Here is a 20,402-nt window from a genome sequence, read left to right as displayed (position 1 = left end):
TCCTGTGTCTCTCTGGGCCTCCATTTCACCATCCTCAACCCCCTGTCTGCGGTCTCTGCCTCTCATCTCCTAGCTTTCCATCTGCCATTCTCCGTGTGTGTCTTTCTCCACTCCTGTGTTCCCCTCTGTGTCTGTCCATCTTTCTGACTCCCCCTCCCCCCCACCTCTTTGTCTGTCACCCGGATTCCACCCTGGTGACAACAGGCACTAAAGACTGGCAGCAGGTGTGTGGGGGGAGGATGGGGTGTCAGGCTGGTAGGACCTCATGCTCCCAACCCCCACCTCCATCTGACACTGATCTTTTTTGGTGTCCTCTTTCCCCCCCTTTCCAGCCAAGCCATGACCTTGAACTCCGGGGAAGCCAGCCTGGGAGTGCAGGCAGGCTTGGGCACCCCTCCACCCTGCCTGCTGGAGACTGTCCCTCTGGTCTCCATCTTTGTGGTTTTGTTTGCATGCATTTATCAGGGTGTCTCTTCAGGTCTCTCTCTTTGCATCTCTGGCCCCCTCTGTCACTACAGCCTCTCTGTCCCCGCCTCTCCCTCTGGCCTTGTATGTACTGCGTCCTCTGCAGAAGAGCTGAGAACACCCATGGTAGAAACCCAGCTTGCCCTGACCTGCTGGTGCCCCCTGCTTTCCATCTTTCTCACGACTAAGCCCCAAGGCAAAAGACACATGGTCACTTCCAGCTCCGGGAGCAGCTTTTATTCCTCAGGGCCATACTCAGGGCCACAGTGGTGGGTAGGGAGGCTCAGCCCTCAAACTTCTTCTTGCGGCCTTCCATTCCGCTCAGCGCATCGATGTTCTTGCGCCAGTCTCCTACCTCCCGGTTCTCCTGGGGGGGTTCGGTCAGAGGTTTGGGTCTCCACCTGCTCTCTGGCTCACTGAGTTACTACCCTCCCACTTCCTGTCTCCCTCCCACACTTCCTGCCTGCTTCCTTTACTTCTCTTCCTGTTACACTCCTGTCTCTTCCTTCTTGCTCCCCTCCTGCTCTTCTTTCCTCTTTCAGGGACTTGCTGTTGCTCTATGAACTTCCTGGACTCTTGCTACTTCCTGTCTCCCCTCCTCTCCTGTCTTCCACATGCACTTTGTGACTCTCCCAAACTCCTCCCCCTAGGTGCCTCTCACCCCAGCTCCAAGTGCCACCTGCCCTCTGGCGAGGTCCTAGGGTGGTTGGCCTCAGCACCCGCAGCGTTGCCCTCCTGGCCCTCACCCACACTCACCTTCTCGGTGTCTTCCTTCTTCACTTGCTTGAGGTGGGCCCGCAGGTCCAAAGATTCCTTAGCGCGGGCCCCCAGCAGGGCCTGCATCATGGCATCCGCAGAGATGCGAACCCTCCGCAGGGTGGGCCGCTTGAACTTGCCACGAAGGTCAAAGATCTTCTGGGTCAGATCTGCAATCTGCGGTGATCATAGGGGGAGTGGAGGTGCCCTGCTTCCTCCTCCCCACATTCTCCCACCCTGAGGTCTCCTCCTCTCCCTGTCCTGCCTCCCAGTACCTCGGTACCTAGGCCTTGCCCAGTCTTCCCAGCTCAGACCTCTAATCTGGAACTTGGAGCCCTCAATGCGATCCACCCACATCTCTCAAAACTTCTGACACACCACTGTCCTGGAGGGACACACGCATTCCCGGGCTGGCCTGGACTCACTCACCCAAGGGTACCCACCGCTCCGCCCTCCTGTTCCCAGCCAGACCTCACCCGGCCCTGCAGGTGCTGTCCCAGTGCCAGAGCAGCCTCCCCAGGCAGATGTTCTCACTCTTCTGCACCTGCTCACGGCGTTCTCCTGGGTCTCCCGGGACCCACAACCAAAGGCAGCTGCAATCGTCAGGCTGAGACCACAACCCCAGCCCCTCACCCTACCCGGCAGGTGCCCAGAGTGCTCCGTGCTCCCACCTCCTTAATGTTCTTGGTGACCTTTGCCTCTACGTCATATCTCTCTTCATCCACCTTGTCCACCCGGGTGTGCAGCTGGCGGCACAAGTCCTGGGGGGGGGGGGGCACCGTGTGTGCTGTGAGAGCAAAGCTAGGGACCAGAATTTCTGAGTCTGAGGGAGGAGAGCTGGGATCTGGACTCCTGGGTCTGAGGAGTGGAAGTTGAGGCCTGGACATGTTGTCCCGAAGGAGTAGGCTGCCTTCTGGACAGCCGGGAACCCAGGGGACTGTCAGCCAAGCGTTCTAGGGGCCCGAAGTCCTGAGAACCTGACAGGTTTGGGGCTGCAGGGATGATGACTGGGTTTTGAAATTGTAGGTGACTTCCATCAGGACTTCTGTGTCCCCAGGGCAGGGCAGGGGTCCATGCCTCGTGTGAACAGTACCTGTAGCTCCGAGAAGCCCAGCCCAGCCAGCTCCAGAGGCTGGCAGCGGGTGCTCAGGGCGCGTGTCTTCTCTCCCCGCCGCTCTTCGGCCTCCCGCTCCAGCTCCTGCTTCGCCATCTGCAGCATCAGGGTCTGCAGAGGGGCGGGAGGGACCGCAGTCCCCCAGCACGGGGATCAAACTTTGTCCTGCGTGTCCCAGCCACCTGGCCATCCAAGGTTGGTCTCCTTCCTTCAAAGCTCCTCCCCTCCCGCAGAGGGATTCCCCAAATCAAGTCAGCCCCTCAGGATAAAGCCCCCCACCCGCCCACGTACCCGGAACCCCGCCCCCCGGAGCACATTCACACCTTGAGCTGCAGTTTTCTTGAGGCGGAGATCTTAGACTTTTTCTGCCAGGGGGACATGTTGAAAGGAGGATGGAGAGGATAGATCCGAAGATGGGTGGTGGGAGGGAGACACCTCCACACCTTCAAATTTCAGACCTGGGCCCATCTCCTAATGGAACTGGAAGCCGTGCCCCTCGGGCTCTCGCTCAAGCTAGGCACAGTCCACTGGCCTCCTAAGCCGTGCTGTGGACCCTGGAGTTCCGCCCACAGGTGGGTCTCGCCAATCCGAACCTGACCCTTCTGGAAACTCCGCCCCACCCTCCTGGGCGTTCACTCAGCCCCAGAGATGGAGCGGAAATTTCAAATTCCATTTAGGGGATTCTAAGTTCGATCCCGAGAATCCTAGGTGACCAGAGTCTCCCGGGTCGGAGGACCGGCCCCGCCCCTCTCCCGTAACGAACCCGCGAAGCCCCGCCCCGTGGAGGACCACCCACCTTGGCGTGCGGTTCGGTGGCGTAGGCTCGGTAGTTGGCGGAGGAGCGGCGTCGCACCGGGGCGGGCGCGGGGCGCGGGTCCCCGGCCTGGGGGTGGGGGAGCGGGCCGCGTCACCATGAAGACCCTGCAGCCTTCCACGCACCCTCTCCCTCCTGCCCCAGCCCCTCCCCGCAGCGCCCACCCGGACCGCAAGGTCCCCGCCCCTGCCCACGACGCGCGGGTCTCACCGCATCGCTGCTGCTGGAAGGAGAGAAACAGGAGCGGGATTAGTGGTGGCGCGTGTCTGTCCCCTAAGTTCCGTCTCCTAAGGCCTCTCAGACCAAGAGACCCAGGCCAGCAGCTCCCCCTTGCTGGGTCCCAGGAGTCAGATTCTCACATTCTCACCTCATTTCCACCCAGGAGCCCACCCTACCCCCTGTTCAGGCCAGGAGTTGAGCCTCGCTGCTCCCACCCTGGAGGACGCCCACCGCCCCTGCCCTCGGGCCTCAGGGTCCGGGTTGTCCAGCTTCACTCACTCAGCCATGCAGAGACAGACGGGGGTCTCGGGAGACGGAGAAGGGGTACCGGGGCTCTCTGAGGAGGGTCGACCGTGTCCCGGTGACCTCGGAGGTCCCAGACGTTTGTCTCCTCCGGGCTGCTCAGGCCTCACGGAGGACACTGAGATAACCGCGGAGGACAGACTAAATATACTGCTGTCTCCTCCCTCTGCTCAGCATGAGAGATAACGGGGCGCGTGAGGGGTGGGGCTGGCCACCCTCCAACAGAACCACCAGGTCACCTTGGCGGCCAGGGAATCCAGACCCCTTTCTGCCCCACCCCCCAATTCTGGAGATTCTGACTCCTTCCCACCCAGACTCAGAAAAAGTCCTGGCTCCAGCCACTCCTCCCTCAAACCCCCCTCCAGAGACCAGTCCAGGCCCCAGCCCCTCACTCAACTGCAGTCTCCAATGTGCTAGAACTTTAACCCTTCACTGTCTAGTCAGTTCCAGAGCCCCAACCTGTTGGCCCCTCCACACGTGTTTATGCTTCCCAGGAGCAGGTGTGGGCCCCATTTTCAGGCTGCAGCATGGAGAAATGCATCCGCAGTGCACTTGGAAACCTAGGGTGTCCCTTCTCCTTGGCTCTGCCCTCTCCCAACCCTGAAGACAGACTGTGAACAGGAAAGACACTAGGACACACAGTGAAGAGGACCCAACACTCTTTACTTGAACCACCTGTGAGGTGACCAGCCCCAGGGGGAAGGTACCCCCAGGCTAGTGAGGAATGGGGTCTCTGGAGAGAAGGCAGGGAAGGCCGGGGCCTGACATCCAGGGTGCAATCAGGAGCCTGGGTTTAGTCTGGGGGTGGAATCCGGGATTCTGAGAGAACAACGGAGGTTTCTAGGGATCGAACTTAGAGTCCCGAAATGGAATTTGAAATTCCCGCTCCATCTCTGGGGCTGAGTGAACGTGAAGGTAGAGCTGCGAAGCCCCGGCAGAGGTTTAGAATTGTCGGAGCGGCGCCAATTCCAGGGTCTGACTTTGAGTTAGGGATGGGGCGCTGGATCTGGGGTCGGGGCAGACTCTAGGTTCTGGGCTGGACTCTCGGTGGTCAGCGCCTCCTGGGGCGGGGCCGGGACCTCTGCGCTGGAATCCTGAGGCTGGGAGGACAGCCGGGGAGACCCCGTCGCTGGGGCTGGGTCCGCCCCGGGCACGCTCACTACTTCCAGGGGGCAGGCCAGGACTTCGCCGGGTGCAGGTTCGGATTCCACAGCTGGGTCCAGGCCGCTGGGGGCAGAGTCTCCGGACTTGCAGAAGCGCGCGAAGGTTTCAGAGGGGCTGGCCCCAGTCTGCGGGGCGAAGCCGGCCTCTCGAGCTAGCTCCGAGACCCGGGCGGAGAACGCCTGCAGCTGCTCGGGCCGCAGGTCCACCAGGTACCTGGAGCGGGGAGCCACATGAGGGAACCCGCCCAGGGAACCCGCCCGGCCCAGACGTTCCCACCCTCGCTCGGCGGGCTCACCGGGCTAATTCCACAACCAGGTTCCCTCCGGGGGACACGCAGGCCCCGAGCTCAGGGCCGAGGAGATGGACCATCCTGCGGAGAGGAGAGGGGAGAGGCTGGGGACGCAGACCCGGAGGGAGGAGGCGGCTGCTCAAGTCCTGGGTCCTGGGAGAAGAGGGGCTGGGCCTGGGCCTGGGTTCCCCTTACCCTTACCCGCTGCCTTCCCCTTACCCGCAGGCCACATAGAGAAGCTGGAACCGGCCCTGGTAGCAGCGCTTGTGGTGGAGAGTCTGTGCAGAACCGAGGGCTAGGAAGTGGACCGTGAAGGATTCCCGGGCAGATGCTGCTGGGGAAGGGCCAAAAGGGGTCACTTCTGGAGGGTGCAACCCTGAGGGCAGAAACCCAGACAGACACAGAGACACGCCAACTGGGCAGACACAAGCCTGGAGACGACATCTGTGAATTTTCACCCTTTCTCTGAGCTGCATTTCTGTAAAAGTCTGGAAAGGTTGGCTTGGCAGATAGAGACGCATTTCACAGACCAAGCAACTGAAACTCAAAGGAGAAGAGTGGGAGACCCAGAGCCACAAGGGGCATCCCCTGTAGAAGGGGTCAAACACCCAGGGAGAGGATGGTTAGAAGGGACAGCCAGAATCCAGGAGGGAGGTGGGCAGCTCCCTGTTGGGTCTCTACAGATAGCTGAGAATGCTCCTGGGCAGACACGCAACCCAAGGCCTTAGGAGAGAGCCAAACAAGGAGAGAGAAAAAGAAACGCAAAATCAAGGAGGAGAGGTCACCTGCCTAGGTGTGCCAAACCAGCTCAGGCCACGCTCGGATGCGCAGTAGCTGGAGCTGAATCAGCCTGCGGTTTACCTGAAGTCCGCGGCTGCGGCTCCTCTTCCTTGTCCCCCTGGGCGGCTCTCGGTCGCCCCCAGGCGGCCACTTCGCGGAACAGCTCAGTCACGTTGTGCTGAGTGATCTCCCCGGCGGTCTGTTGGGAGAGGGGTTGTGGCCAGACCCTGGGGCTAGGACCGCGAGGGCAGGGCCAGGACGCGGGGCGGGACTTGCAGTGCTCGGCGTAAGCTAGCCTGGGCCTAGAATTTCGGGCGCGCTTGTACGCCCAGGCTTGAACTAGCCTTGCTCACTGCGCAGGGACCCGACACAGCCCGCAAAGGCTTGCGTGCGCAAAGTCGTTGGGGGCAGGTCCTTGGATGGAGTCGCCTCACTCACACTAGGACCCTGTTAGCCAGGGGTGGGGCCTGGCAGGAAGAGGCGGAGCTTGGGAGGAGTCCAAAGCCTTGAGCATTGGTCCCCATTCAGCGACCCCCTCCCACACCTTGACCGGCTGTCCATTGCTGGTCCGCAGCAAGCTCTGGTCATCTGCCTCAATGCCGAAGGCCACGAAGGGTCCGGTGGCAATGTCCCCCCAGTACCCACGCGCTGCCACGCGCTCTCCGCGCTGGAAAAGCAGGGAGAGAGGAGGCAGGTGAAGTCCACGTTGGGGACCCTGACTCCTGGGTCCATGAAAAGAAGAAGACCACACCAGAGAGTGGATACACACGTGACTCAGGAGGCGACCAGATGCCAGAGTCCTGTTGGGCACGTGGTAGGCGCTGGAGTCTCTGAGTTCAAAGGCCACACCTGTGTCCCTCCAGCGTCGGAATTCCTGGGTGTGGATAACTTGGGCCTGGGGTAAAGAAGGGAGGCCTGGGTGAACCTGGCATAGGGTGTCCTAGGCCGTCCCCCTCAGACCCAGCCCTCCTCCTTCACACCCAGGTCCCCGGCACCTCACCCCGCGGTCGTGCAGCTTCATACGCAGGTCCCAGTCGCTGACCCCGCGCCGGGCGTCGTAGCGGGAGCCCAGGTAGTGGCGCAGCCGCGAGTCCCAGAGGCGGCTCATGGGGAAGGCCTCGGGCCCCTTCTCCCCTCCGGACCAGAAGCGGAACACTGCCTCCAGGGCATCCCGCTCGCGGAACTGCGCGGCCAGGCACGCGTGCGGAGGAAGCGGGGAGCGCGGGATGCAGGAGGGCAGCTTCTCCTGCCTGGCCCTCCCTTCCTTCCCCGGAGGTGGGATAAAGAACCCGGGCTCCGAGAGCAGAAGCCGGCCGGACCCCTAGGGTAAACCCTACATGGGAGCCGGGAGCTGCAATTCGAAATTCGGAGCCCCCATCCCGCTCCATCAACGCAGATCCATCAGGACAGCCCATTTCCACACTTCCCGAAGCTACTGGACCCCAGGCAATGACCGGGAGATTGGGGCAGCGGCAGCACCTTGAGCGCGCGAAGGCTGAGCCAGGGCAGCTGCTCCGCCAGGCGGTCGGGCTCCGGGACCAGGTTAGCTAGGCGCTCCGCCTGGGCACGCACCAAGGCGGCCACCGGGGGGCGCAGCAGCGCGTTCCCCCACACCTCCAGGAAGGCCTCGCTCCGCTCTGGGGGAAGGCGGAGAAACAACAGGGAGCCAAGTGAACCCAGAGATCAGGCCCTGACATCTATTACTGCACTGTCACACCGTGAGCACGAGGATTCCCGACAGATCTCGCACCGTCCCGGGGACTACTCCTCGAAGGACAATCTTCTAAACTATTCTTCCCTTCCCCCGAAGGGAACCCCAAGCCTCAGTTTCATGTTTAAACTCCTTATCTTTAAAATAGAGAAAGTGATCTGCACATATAGATGGAGATATGCGCGTTTTAAAATGTAGTGTTAAGGGGGCTGGGGATGTGGCTCAAGCGGTAGCGCGCTCGCCTAGCATGCGTGCGGCCCGGGTTCGATCCTCAGCAGCACCACATACCAACAAAGATGTTGTGTCCGCCAAGAACTAAGAAAAAATAAATAAATGTTAAAATTCTCTCTCTCTCTGTCCCCCTCTCTCTCACTCTTTCTTTAAAAAAAAAAATGTGGTGTTAAATTGTTTGACTTTAGTTTAAGAATTTTATAGGATAAAACCGTACCTTTAGTTGTATACGAGAGATACACAAATATCATGTTGTATGTGCAACACAAAATAGAGATATATAGAGGTGAAAATATAGTTTCATTTTACTTAAGAATCTTATAGAAGAGAACTATAGATCTTTAGGTAGTTAATTAGATTAGTTCTAGTTGTTTAAAAACCTTTTAAAAGGATTATTGTGCAATGTATTCTAAATGCTCTGGGCTTTTAATGACAATGACTATCTATAATCATGTTAAAAATAGTAACCTCCTGGGGGGTGGGGTTGAGGCTCAGTGGCAGAGGCTTGCTTCACACGTGTGAGGCCCTGGGTTGGATCCTCAGCACCTCGTAAAAATTAAAAAAATAAAAAATAAATAAAATAAAAATAAAGGGTATTGTGTTCATCTACAACTAAAAATTTAAAAAAAATTAAAAAAAATAGTAACCCTCAAGTGTACTGAGTTGATGTCCTAAACCAAGCACTTGATGCACTTTCTTCTCAATTCCCACAAGAACCCTCTGGGTGGAGAAACTTTTAGGAGCCCTAGCTTATAAATGGGAGAGTGAGGTCCAGAAAAGGGTAGACTCCAGCCCCAGGTCACACAGCAAATCAAGCAGGAATTTGAATGCAGCCTGATTCTGAAGACTTTAGACACTAGGCTGAAGACGTTACCAAGAATGACCATTTTCTGCTTCTTGACATCCTGGACACTTGATACCTCTCTGACATTCCTGATCTCTTGCGGCCCTCTCCCTCCTTTTTCTGTGAATTTTTCTCCTAGAATTCTCTGTGGCTCCAGGAGGTAATATACTTCCACTATACAGGTGGGAAAACTAAGGTTTCAAGACTGCAAATGATGAAGTAAGGGATGATGACGATAGTGTTTAATTAGACCACTGAAAGGGCAGAATCCCTGTAGGGAGAGGAGACGAGGGTCAAAATGCCTGGGTCTTAGCAACTGACCTCGAAGCCCCATCTTCTCCGGCTCCTCCAGGGCTAGGCTGAAGATCAGCATATGACGTGCCACAGCTTCTAGATTATTCTCCAGCACGTAGAACTGGAAGGGTGGGCAGGGCAGGACAATTCTGAGACCTTCATCTCTAACCCTTGGAGGCCAGGAGAACAGGCCCTCAGCCCCCTTCTTCCACCAACCTAGGAGTCCTGATCAGTCCCGTCCTTCACACACAGGAGCCTAGGCCTCTCGGATGCTCCCCTCACCACTACTGGAGACCTGATCTTTAAACTTCACCAAGAAATTGAACCCTTAACCTTTGAGCCACATTCCCAGCCTTTTAAAATATTTTATTTAGAGTCAAGGCCTTGCTGAGTTGCTTTGGGCCTCACCAAGTTGCTGCCACTGGCTTTGAACTCATGAACTCCTGCCTCAGCCTCAGCCTCCCAAGCTGATGTGATTACAGACATGCACCGGCCTGATCCCTAAATTCTTCCTCCCTCTGACTCAGCAGTACCATATGCCAGCTGCTCCTGTCCCCAGGAAAATGGATCTGGCTCCCACCTTGTATCTCCTTCAGATTTGGGACTCCGGCCTCCAACCCTTTTTTGAACCAAGCATTTTTTAATGCAATTCCCTCTTCTCAAAGACTCGGGAATCTGAGCTCTCATCTTCATCCTTCTTCCATGACCCCCAAACCCAACTCACATTAAATCTCCTTCGAGGCCACAGCGCTGCCCGTGCCAGGGTCCTCAGAAGATGCCGCCCATCAACCGAGCCCAGCAGCAGCACATCTAGCTCAGGGGTCTTGTGCGCCGTATCTGCCTGCGAGTCTGGGTCCACAGGAGGACCTGGTAAGACGACGCGCTCGGGCTGATGGCCATCAGGGCGGCTCCTGCAGTTGCCCCTAGAGCTAAACTACAAATCTAGCAGGCCTCACGCGGGGCCTGGGTTCCTAGGGGAGCTGAGCCTCTATGCATTCTGGGATTCGAAGTCCGGGGAGAGGAAGGACACTGGAGCACGCCCCCCGCCCCCCCGTCCCCGCGCCCCCTTGCCGTTGAGCCGTGGGGACGTTGGGCGACCCTGCCATGGACTCCGGAACTACAGGTCCTAAAAAGAGTCTGCGCATGCTAGGAAGACACAGCTGTCTCAGGCCCTATGTGGTCCCAGGGTAAGGACTCACTTTCAGCCTGCAGGTCCAGCGCCGGGGACAGCCCCCACCAGCACACCGAGCCGAAGCCAGTGCCGGAGCCCGCTGGTGTGGTCATGGCTCTGCGGGACAGACATTCTGGGAACCCCACACTCGTACAGCCCATCCCCTTCTCACCGCCCTTCACTCCTCGCCCCTTTGATCCCACGGAACCCCCTCACCTTTGTCTTTCCAAGTATGCGGACCTCCCCTTCCCGGTGCCAGGTGTTGTGCGGCAGTCCAGCGCACCTGCTCCTCCGCTGCTCAGAGCCCCGCCCTCTTCTTTCAATCAGCCAATGGGAGCATGCGGGCTTGCACCGCCGCTATCAACCGACCAATACCCATGCGTGAGGTCCGCCCATTATGAACTTTTGGCCAATAGGAGAGTTGAGGAACCATCTCCGCGAGAACGTGGGAGGAGGGCGTGTGGACGCGGTTGTCATGACGATTACGCGCGCGGAGTGGGGACAAGGCTGCAGGTTGCTGGGGATGGGGCCGGGCGGTCCATATTTGTGGGAAGGAGAAGGCCCGGACTGCGGCTTTAAATTAAGGCAAAACGGAACAGATCTTGATAAATGAACTAAACAGGTGGCTCGACTGCAGACTGCAAACCTCTGGGTCCCCTTTTCCCCTCACACACTGGGACTGCCTTCACACAGGCCTTCTAACAAGGTAGGAATCAGGGCAGCTGCTCGTATATTTTTGGAATTTCATAGTGAATTGCTACTCACATTTATTATTTAAAATTATATTAAAGGTAAAAATGCTCAAAACTCATCATTTTAAAAATGTTATTATACTTTGCTATTATGATGCCCTAGAGGTTACTTGCGTCTAATTATATCCATAGAGAAGAAATGTTATTTTAGGGTTGGTGGTATGCCTCAGTGGTACAGCGCTTGCCTAGCTTGTGGGAAGTTCTGGGTTCCATCCTGAAGGCTGCCAACACCTACAGTGTGTGTATATATAATATATGTGTACAATAACTTTTAAAAATCAGCCTGTTATATATAGATGTCACCAGCACCTGTCTATATAAATAAAGTTCTATTAGAACTGGAACCAGGCTGGTGATGCATGCCTGTAATCTCAGTGATTTGGGAGGCTAAGCCTGGAGGATTTTAAGTTCAAATCCAGCCTGGGCAACTTATCCAGGCACTGTCTCAAAATTTTAAAAAAAAAATGAATTTTTTTTTTAAACCCAGGGCCCAAGACTAGAGGAGGTTGGCATGTCTAAGTGCAAGGTTGTTTTATTTATTTTTTAAAGTGCAAAGTTGTATCCTGTGTTCACATTTTAAAAATTTTCCATTGATGTTATTTTTATTTTAAACAACCTTGCATTAAAGTACCATTTATTTGACTGCTTTGCTTGATTCATCTTAAATTTGGGGAGTCTCATCCAGGCCCTAGGAAATACTGTGATACTGTATTAGTAGGCTTTTTTTTTTTTTTTTTTTTTTTGGTACTGGGGGTTGAACCCAGGGGCACTTTACCACTGAGCCATATCCCAAGTCCTTTTCATACTTTATTTTGAGACAGGGTCTCAATAAGTTGCTGAGGACCTCATTAAGTTGCTGAGGCTGGCCTTGAACGTGTAATCCTATCTCAGCCCCCTGAGTCAGTGGGATTAAGGCATGGGTCATCCTGCTTGGCTAGGCATCTCTTCTTAATTCCATATTTAGTGACTTTACATTGGCTGCTTGAAATCAACTATGGTGGGCATATTTTCAGCATGGAAAGAGCACACCTCACTCCAGCATGGGAGAAGTAGGTAACAGCACCCAAAGCACAAAAGCCTCTCTTGCCTCCAAATCTGGATTTTTTGTAGGGTTCCCTCTGTCTATTATCTTCCCTCCTTTGCCCCACAAAAGTCCTGCTCATCCTTCTAACTCCAGCAGGGAATCTTCTCCCGAGTTCTGCTTCTGCCTTTCCACAGAGTGGCCACAGTCCTCTACCTGTGACTTCCCACTGTCTTCAGGGGACCACACACAGAGCCCTTGGGGAGGGGGTGGCCCTTGATGTCAGGCAAGCCTAGATTTGCATCTCACCTAGCCTCTTGATGGCTGAGCAGCCTTGGTCACATGACTCCACTTGCCTGAGTGGCGGGAACTAGCAATACTTAACCAAAATCAGAGTAATGCTATGTCATTATATCTACGGATATCATGGTAATATTGTATGTCACATTGTCTGCCAGTGTCACAGAACTGATAAAGAGACCTGGTGCTTGTAAATGCATTCGCTGAAGCACACGGCAGTAACTCAGGGCTGGAGCAGCTGTGGGCTTAGCTGGTCCTGGGACCCACCTGGGAAGGGGGCACGGCAGCCCTCAGCCCCGGCAGCCTCTGCCTGGCTCCCCCCAGGGTGGCCTGATGCCACCTCCCTACTGAAAACTCACCCACGTATGAAAATTCCCATCCACGTATCCTTGATTATCCCTCCATCAAATGGATTAAGAGACACACAACATTTTAAGAAACCTATCCTTTAGGGGACTTTCCAGCATTACCTACTGACCAGATATTGGTGGCCACATCGGCCTGAGGAGCTTGAGACTGACCAGAGATGTCATCTCCATGCCCCTCCCCAAGCCCGCCCCTCCCCATGCCCTCCAAAGAGGGCTGGGAACCCCAGTGGGCTTCTCCCTCTCCACCTGGCCACCCTGTGCCTTCAGTGTGGGTCCTTCGCTTTCCTAAGCAAACCTCCAGGCTGAAACACTCTCCATCCCCCACGTCCAGGACCCCACTCATCCTCAGGAGGGCATTAGCAGCACTCAGGGCATCTGGAGACACTTCCAGTGACCTCTCTCTAGTGACAGCGTCATACACTACTGTGGCTTTTCACAGCATCTGCCACTAGGAGTGACATTTCCAGGTCCATCCACACTGAAGCACAGATGAGCGTTTCATTCCTTCCTGATGAGACACTATTCCAGGTATTTCATGCTGTTGGCAAGCTTCGTCCTTCTCCTCACTCGCCTCTCAGCTGAAAGCTCCCTCCTCAGGAAGAATGTCCCCCTCCCCCTTTCCAAACCATAGCCACCTTCGCTGGTTTCCTTCCAGACCTGGAGGGCCAGGTCATGGCTTTACTCTTCTCATTAATCTGTTTTCTTGTTGGGAAAGAACCAGGGACCCCAACGTTATCATCTAAATTGGAACATTCAACCTCAGGACTCAGAGACTGTATGATTCGGAGCAAGTCACGTTGATTCTCCATCCCTCACTTGTCATGTGGGAATTAAAATTGTGGGATTTTGCTGTTTGATTTTTGGTACTTGGGCTTGAACTCAGGGTGCTTAGTCACTGAGCTATATCCCCAGCCCTTTTCATTTTTTATTTTGAGACAGAGTCTTGCTAAGTTGCTGAGTTGTGAGAATTATTGTTGGCAGTGGTAGCAGTAACAGTTAAAACACAGTGCTGTCTTGATAAAGACACACCGGACAGACTACTGTTCCTTTAGGGAAATTTTTAAATCACACAGACATCATAATGCATGGAATGGATCTGATTCTCTTTTCCCACTGGCTACTAGGAAGCTCAGGGATAAGTTTTTACTCTCTCTCCTTAGCACTTGGGGGTACTTTTGGCCCGTTTTCCATTCAACTTGCTGCTCAGAAACTCCCTTGCCAGATTTCACAGCCCTTTGTCCACCACCCAAAACCCTGTCTGGTGAGGGGGAAGTCAATGAACCCATCATCTTCCCAGAAACAAATTGGGAGATAGCATTTGTTGAAAGAAGAATGAGGTGGAGACCAATCGCTCTTCTAAATAAATCCTTTCTCCCAGGCTTGGAGATTTTGTGGGAGACTGTCACTTGTTCCTGGAGGAGTCACCGGCTTGGGGTGGGTCTGCGTTTGTATCTGTTCTGGGTCCACAGCATCCAGTGGAATCGGGCACACAGGAGATGGTGGGCGATGCCCGGAGGACAGAGGGCGGAGGGGAGGCGCGAGGTTGGGTAGGAAAGCCGCGGGCGGGAGGCGGGCGCGGGGTGGTTGATGAGTGGGGGGCTGCGGCAAATGCGGAAGGTATTATTATCATCCCATCTTTCCAGATGAGGAAAGCGAGGCTGGGGGTGGGGTGTGAATGAAAAAGAGAGAAAGGCCGAGTGGGTGGGCGCTGGCGGTCCCAGTGTGGCCGCCCCAGGGCTGCCCGGTGCGCTCTGCAGTGAGCACGCTGTGTGGAGGTGGCGTTCCCTCTTGGCGCCCAGCCCTGCCCACCCCTCAAGGAGCACTGGGGCCAGGCCACCAGAGCTGCTGAGTATTTATTCGGCCGGGAGAGCAGTGCAGGAGTCAAGCTGTGGGGGGAAAGGGCGCTGGGAGCAAAGGGGATCCCGGATGGAGGCTGATGGTCAGAGCAGAGGGTGGGGGCCTGGGGCAGGCCGGCCAGGCTGCTCTCCCTCCCCAGGGTTCCTGGGACTTCTGGTTATGCTGCTGGGGTTGGGAAGCTGTCGTGGTGCATGGGGGGGTGGGAGGCACGCAAGGACCTGACGGTTGGGGCAGCCAGGGCGAGAGGCCGAGGCCAAAGGTAGGGCTGAGAGTCTGGGGTCAGTGCCAGAATCGAGGTTTGGTGGGGACTTGGGAGTGGGGATCAGGGCGCTGGCAGCAGCCTCACTCGGTCAGGGGGCCGCAGCGAGTGCCACTGCGCTATGGGCCTCCGGGGATTGGCCAGCATGTCCGCCCAGTGCCGCAGGCCAGCCCCGCCCACGGCCGCGCCCACAGCCACCCTCCCGATGGCCTCGTTCTTGCCCAGCTTGTCGTAGTCCAGCACGGTCAGCTCCACCTGGACCTTCTGAAATGGGCGGGGTGGAAGAGAAGACACGAGGGTGAGGGAAGGAGGCACCGGGAGCTCTCAGCTCTCATTGCTCAGGCGCCTCTCCAGGTGATCCCAGAAATCAGAGGGCACAGAGAGGGGCAGGTGGGAGGGAGGGAGGCAAATGGTGAGAAGATGCCCTGAAGCCTGTCTTACTTCAATAACAGATTGGGGGAGGTGGGAAGGTAGCCCATGCCTGTAATTCCAATGACTTGGGAGGCTGAGAATGGAGGATCACAAGTTTGAGGCCAGGCTCAGCAATTTAGCAGGGCCTCTCAAAAACAAAACAAAAGGACTGGGGATGTGATTCAGTGCCAAGTGTCCCTGGGTTCAATCCCTGGTAAAACAAAACAAAACAAAACAAAACAAAAAAAGAAAACGGATTCTTAAGAAAGGTATGGATTGCTAAGTAAGGTGTGGTCAGGAACCTCCTTCAGAACTGCTACAGGCAGGCAAGGGCCAAGCCAAGGGTCCTGTCCCTAAAGAGGTGGGGTGGAATCCTAGTAGCCAGGACCCTGGGGGGTGGAAAAAGCTGGTCTGGTTTAGGTGGAGCATCTTGGAGGTGGGGAGAGAATGCCAAGCCCAGGTTTTAGAAGACTCTTCCTCAGTGGGCTGTGCCTCCAGACCCTCACGGGAGGAAACAGATCCATAACACACCTCAGCCCCACGACCTGGTTTCTATGGGGATGCGGAGTGCCTCCCTTCCTCTTGTAACAGTGGCTCCCAAGGCCTGGGCCCTTGGGCAGGGGCTACTGCGGCAGAGGCAGGTCTGGGCTCACCTGGACTTGGTCACAGGGCACCTCGAAGCTGAAGGCCTCGTTGTAATAGGGGTTGAGAGTGTTCTTCTTAATGGTGGTTTTCTTCTTCCGCACCTTTTTGCCGCCCTGCAGCAGGTGGACCTTGACGTAGGGATCTGGGAGAGGGAGGAGGGTCTTATAGCGCCCCCATCCCGCACTGCTGAGCTCAGGGGTTCTGGAGAATGGATGACCCTTTGGACCATCACAGACACTCCGACCATACGCCCGGGTCTCCCTCTCTCCGCCAAAATGTAATCTGAATGTCCCATAGCACAGGGAGCTCCACTTTCCAGACACCCCGCCCTCCGGCTGCGGAACCAGAGCCCTGGTGCACAGCCGCAGACACCATTTTCTCACCTGATAGTCCGCCCACATCCATCTTCTTCAAGTTTTTAGCCTCCAGGACAATGACGGTGAGCTTCCCTGCGGTGGGGACATAACGGAGAGAGAAGCAGATGTCCCCGAGTTTCTCCTGCTAAAGGAGGAAAGGGATGCGTCACCAGAGCCCCAGCTCCACATCCATCTTCTCTCAGCTTTCTTTCCTCCCCCATGGGAAAGGGCCGGAGTTAAGCACAAGGGTCCACTGGTTCTAGGGTCTAACCCTCCGGCTCTGTGGGTGTGCTCTGAAAACCTACCCGCTGATTGGCCCAAGGTAGGAGTGGGCGGGTGCCAGGGCGTGGCCATGAGTGCTCACCTCCTCCCTCGGGGCCGCCTGCAGTTCCAGCCAGGCCTGCACAGGTCGTCCCAGATCCACAGAGCTCATAGGAACCCGCGCCTCCCCAATGGCGTCGTTTCGGGAGAAGCGGTCGAAGTCATATACCGCCATGACCAGCACCCTCCCCCCCAGCTCCACATAGGGGACCTGGGTGGGGAGGGAGCACGGAGAAAATAAAAGTGGAGGGGAGAAAGGAAGAGGAAGTGGAGTACAGTATGTTCCAGTGAAGGGCTCCGGTGCAGCAGTGAGGGAGGGCGCCGAGGGAACAGTGGGGACATTAATGGAACTAGGTGGGGGAGTACCGGGATCCACAGGAACAGAACCACGGGCCAACAGAACCCAAGTGGAGGGCCTAAGGGCCAAGGCAACAGCCCAGGTGTCCTAGTGCCTCCCCCCCAACACAGGGTCCAGTGAAGCCCCCCAGGTGCCAACTGAGCTGTGATTGCCTCCCGGAAAGGCTGAAGAGGGTGGGTCCCCAGCATTCCAGCTCCTGGAACACTCCACAGCCTGCCTCCGCAAGGAAGACAGAGCTCACCTTGAAAGCGAAGGTCTCCCCAAAGTGTGGGTTCAGCGTCTGCCGATGCACCTTGGTCTCATATCGCCTACGCTTGTCTGGCAGCAGGTAGACCCGCACATATGGGTCCGAAGAACCTCCCAGGTCCAAGGCAGCCAATCCTTCAGCTTCCAGGATACCCACCAGCAGCTGTAGGTGCCCAGCAGAGGAAACCCAAGTCTTAGCATCCCTTCCAGGGCATCCTCTGGGGGGGGCTGAGCTCCCCTGGGAGGCATCCCCCTCCTCCACACCCACCTGGCCACTCTGGAAGTCATAATCCAGTGAGTACTGCAGTCGTCCTAGCGCATGCTTCTCTGCTGCTTGCTGCCCTGGCCCCGACAGTGAGGGTTCCAGCTCCTCGACTTCTGGCTGCACCTTGGGGAGCCAGGGGCAAGGCAGGTGAGGTCTTCCCCTGATAGTAGAACCAGAAGTCACAGGACACTCCCAGATCCCCTAGACTATGCCTGATCACTTGCAGGCTAAGCAAAGTCAGGGTTTGATTATTGATGTCTGTCACAGGCAGGAACTAAACAGATCCTTCTCTGACTCTCTAGGCGGTGGGGTGCTTTCTCTGTGACACTCAGGTGCCCTACTCTCCCTTGCAGGTGACACATACCATCCAGTTTTGTATCTGACTCCCCTACCAGACTGGAAAGTTCTCATGAACAATGACCAGATCTGGTCCATCTCTGGGTCCTCAGAGTCCAGGGAGCTGGACACATAGGGAAGAATGCCCCAGATTTTGGAGGGAAGGGACTAGTGATGGAGATCCACTGGACCACAGAGAGGAGCAGGGTGGAGAAGGGCAGATTGAGGGACGGGGCCAAGCCACACCTTATCTATGTAACTCCGGCCCAGCTCCTTCACTTCCTGAAGGTGGACCTGGGCTTGGGCCTGACTCTTCTTGCCCAGCCGCCTGCGACAGCGCTTCCGGTAGAAACAGAAACAGCAGCTGAAGACAAGGAGGCCTGAGACCAGCACGATGGTGGCCAGAGCCCAGGGGGGCACTGTAGAGGAGTGGAGAGAACACACAGTGATGCAGGGAAAGCAGCCGGGCTGATTCGGTTGGGAGCCTTCGTGGAAGGTATAATCCTGGCCTCATTTTCCTTCCAGCCACTTCCATTCCATTCCCTCCCGTGTTTTCCTTCCAGCTAGTTGATGCCCCTACCAGAATGACACCATCCAGATTGGCTTGCTTATTAGTTCCACCATCTTTTCTGCCCAACCCCTGATGCTTGCCTGTGCCAGGTCCTCAATAGAGGCAACTTAAGAGAGAAGTGGACTTTCCCGACCGTCACCAATCCAGGATCACAGTTCATGCCCCACCCCTTGGTCCACTTCTGGTCTTTCTTGCAAACCTGTTGGCTCCTGCCCTCCCCACGCCCCGTTCCATTCCGTTTCCAGTCCTAGACGTCGACCACAGCCCTAGCCTCGCAGCCAGCGAGGATCCCGCTGGGCTGTCAGTCAGCTCCCGCCCCGTCTCCTCACCTGCGCCGTGGCGGATGCGGCTGGAATCCGGAGGCGCGTCGGAAGCTGCAGGCCCCGGGGTCGGGGGCTCCAGCAGCATGGCGGCGGGGTCCTGCGGTCCTTGCTGCAGAGGCACCCAAGCGCCCTAGCCCCCCACTCCCACCCCAGACATCCATTGAGTTCTCCGCTGAGTCCTCCGCACCACCGAGAACTCTCGCTGTCACAGCTTTCTGTGTATGCTGGGAGTTGTAGTCTCAGCCCTCCCGCGACCAAGGGCGGGCTTGGGGGGTCTGGTTCCATCCCAAAGGGACGCCCTCCCTCGAAGGCACCCGCCCCCAGGTTTCTAGCTCTTCCTGCAGATTTCTAGCCCTTCCTGGCCCCGACCCTTGGCCCGAACTGGCTGTGGGCGAGGCGGGCGTGGGAACCCGCGGACTGTGTTGCCCAGAGCAACTGCGCAGCTTCACTCGGATGGGGTGGGAGCAAAGCTGGTTGCCTGGCAACAGCCTGTTGCCAGGACAACGGGAGGGGCTGACGCACGGAAGCAGAGGCCGGGCGGGGCTTGCTGGCTCCGGGCCTAGCTGAAGCCTGAGACCCCGCAACTGAGATTCCCTGGCCGCCGAGAATGGCTAGGGGCGGCCCGGCCTCCGCGCTCACAGCGGCTCCTCCCTGCGCATGTGGCCCTCATCACTCTTGCTGGGGTGGGGGCTGCCCAGTATTTCTGAAGGACCCCACACCCTTCTCTGGCCTGTCGGTCTCTCCCGTGCATCCCACAATGCCTTCACACCTGTTCTCCCAACCAGCTTCTCTCTGGCCCCAGCAGGCGTTCCCCATTGTGTCTGCCTTCCATTTGCCTGAGCTCCAGTCTCCCCTGCCCCTGCCTGTGATTCGGCCTCTGTCCCCAGGGGTCCCTCCCCTCCCCCTCTGCCTGGCCCCTATCCCGCCCTCTGGCATCTTGTCTCCACACCTGTGTCGCCTCTCAATTGATTCAGGCTCCAACCTCCTGCTTCCTTCCGTTGGTCCTTCCCAGTGTCCCTTCATCCACCGCCCACCCACCCTTCCCACACATGCCGTCCCTTAGCGATGGCACTAAGGATGGGGGCTCAGGCAAGGGTCCCAGCAGCTCCTACCTGCCGAGCGGCGGGACTGGACCCTCCTGCAGACACTGAGACGCAGGCGGGTCAGGACCCCGCCCAGCTTGTGGGCGGCCGGCGCTGTCCCGGGTGCTGATCGCGGGGCTGGGCAGGGCGGGGGCGCGGTTGAGCGGAGCCCCGCCGTGCCCGCGCGTGCGCGCGTATGTGTGTGTCTACATGTGTGTGTGTGTGCGTCTGTGTCTGCGTGTGAGAGACAGAGACAGAGAGAGAAGGAGGGACAGAAAGGGAGAGAGAGGAAGCAGCGCGTGGTCAGGCCGGTAAGAGAGAACGACCCGCCCCTTGGCCCGCCCCACCCGGGAACCACGATGGCGCCCACTGATGTGGATCCCGGAGCCCTACAAGTTTCTATCTTCTGGTCCAGCCGTTTGACATCCACACTGATCCCCGACTCCACAATACACACACAAAACACCTGGCACAACCAAAAGATCTGGTCCAGGACCCAAGAGAACCTCCTCTGGAGAGCCACCTAGTGGAGTACCCAGACCACACAGTCAGGGCATCAAAGCCGCCAGCATATGGGCTCCCAGAGCTTTCCTCCCTCTAAAGCAAACCCCAACCCAAGCCCTGAGCTCAAAACAACGGCCCACAGGCTGACCTTGGACACAGGTCCAGATCCACAGCCCTCTCTGAGACTGGACCAGCAAAACTAGGGATCCCAAGAATTTCCTCCCAAGGACAGTTTGCTTAGGATCTTAGATCAGGAGCACACTCCCACTCCC

At 57.0% G+C, this 20,402-nt stretch overlaps 3 protein-coding genes and 1 long non-coding RNA gene across 13 annotated transcripts; 1 reads left to right on the top strand and 3 right to left on the bottom strand.

Moving 5' to 3' along the window:
• Positions 1–680: 680 nt before the first annotated feature.
• Positions 681–3,982, bottom strand: Tnni3 (troponin I3, cardiac type). 2 transcript variants are annotated; one of them, XM_005341563.5, is made up of 8 exons: positions 3,648–3,982; positions 3,360–3,372; positions 3,132–3,218; positions 2,659–2,700; positions 2,315–2,446; positions 1,893–1,982; positions 1,222–1,398; positions 681–832 (listed from the first exon to the last, which is right to left on the bottom strand). In XM_005341563.5, the coding sequence occupies exons 1-8, from the start codon at positions 3,653–3,655 to the stop codon at positions 749–751; spliced, it is 633 nt and encodes a 210-aa protein (XP_005341620.2). In that variant the 5' UTR covers positions 3,656–3,982; the 3' UTR covers positions 681–748. The 2 variants fall into 2 exon arrangements, with proteins under 2 accessions (XP_005341620.2, XP_077887573.1); XM_078031447.1 differs by lacking the exon at positions 681–832 and having other exon boundaries at positions 1,108–1,398.
• Positions 3,983–4,313: 331 nt separating this feature from the next.
• Positions 4,314–12,775, bottom strand: Dnaaf3 (dynein axonemal assembly factor 3). 7 transcript variants are annotated; one of them, XM_078031439.1, is made up of 12 exons: positions 10,372–12,775; positions 10,184–10,288; positions 9,709–9,833; positions 9,012–9,105; positions 7,384–7,541; positions 6,905–7,225; positions 6,674–6,799; positions 6,449–6,571; positions 5,986–6,103; positions 5,344–5,458; positions 5,131–5,205; positions 4,314–5,048 (listed from the first exon to the last, which is right to left on the bottom strand). In XM_078031439.1, the coding sequence occupies exons 2-12, from the start codon at positions 10,266–10,268 to the stop codon at positions 4,658–4,660; spliced, it is 1,731 nt and encodes a 576-aa protein (XP_077887565.1). In that variant the 5' UTR covers positions 10,269–10,288; positions 10,372–12,775; the 3' UTR covers positions 4,314–4,657. The 7 variants fall into 7 exon arrangements, with proteins under 7 accessions (XP_077887565.1, XP_077887562.1, XP_077887561.1 ...); XM_078031436.1 differs by having other exon boundaries at positions 9,709–9,851; positions 10,372–12,774; XM_078031435.1 differs by having other exon boundaries at positions 9,709–9,851; positions 10,184–10,272; positions 10,372–12,774.
• On the top strand, positions 4,906–5,581 carry LOC144370683 (uncharacterized). The gene is made up of 2 exons (XR_013430587.1): positions 4,906–5,044; positions 5,350–5,581. It is a non-coding gene; the product is annotated as an uncharacterized LOC144370683 (long non-coding RNA).
• A 1,658-nt stretch (positions 12,776–14,433) lies between the features above and the next one.
• Positions 14,434–20,103, bottom strand: Syt5 (synaptotagmin 5). 3 transcript variants are annotated; one of them, XM_021720989.3, is made up of 9 exons: positions 19,657–20,103; positions 18,551–18,685; positions 17,897–18,069; positions 17,318–17,437; positions 17,045–17,212; positions 16,489–16,656; positions 16,152–16,266; positions 15,777–15,910; positions 14,434–14,976 (listed from the first exon to the last, which is right to left on the bottom strand). In XM_021720989.3, exons 2-9 carry the CDS (start codon positions 18,627–18,629, stop codon positions 14,776–14,778), a joined length of 1,158 nt encoding a protein of 385 aa, XP_021576664.1. In that variant the 5' UTR covers positions 18,630–18,685; positions 19,657–20,103; the 3' UTR covers positions 14,434–14,775. The 3 variants fall into 3 exon arrangements, with proteins under 3 accessions (XP_021576664.1, XP_005341627.1, XP_040135857.1); XM_005341570.4 differs by having other exon boundaries at positions 16,152–16,269; positions 19,657–20,100; XM_040279923.2 differs by lacking the exon at positions 19,657–20,103 and adding an exon at positions 19,494–19,563 and having other exon boundaries at positions 16,152–16,269.
• Between the last annotated feature and the right edge of the window lie 299 nt (positions 20,104–20,402).

The sequence above is a fragment of the Ictidomys tridecemlineatus genome, chromosome 15, assembly GCF_052094955.1.
Source record: "Ictidomys tridecemlineatus isolate mIctTri1 chromosome 15, mIctTri1.hap1, whole genome shotgun sequence".
Lineage (NCBI taxonomy): Eukaryota > Metazoa > Chordata > Mammalia > Rodentia > Sciuridae > Ictidomys > Ictidomys tridecemlineatus.
Note: the sequence above shows the minus strand (reverse complement) of the source record. Positions and strands in the feature narration are given on the sequence as shown.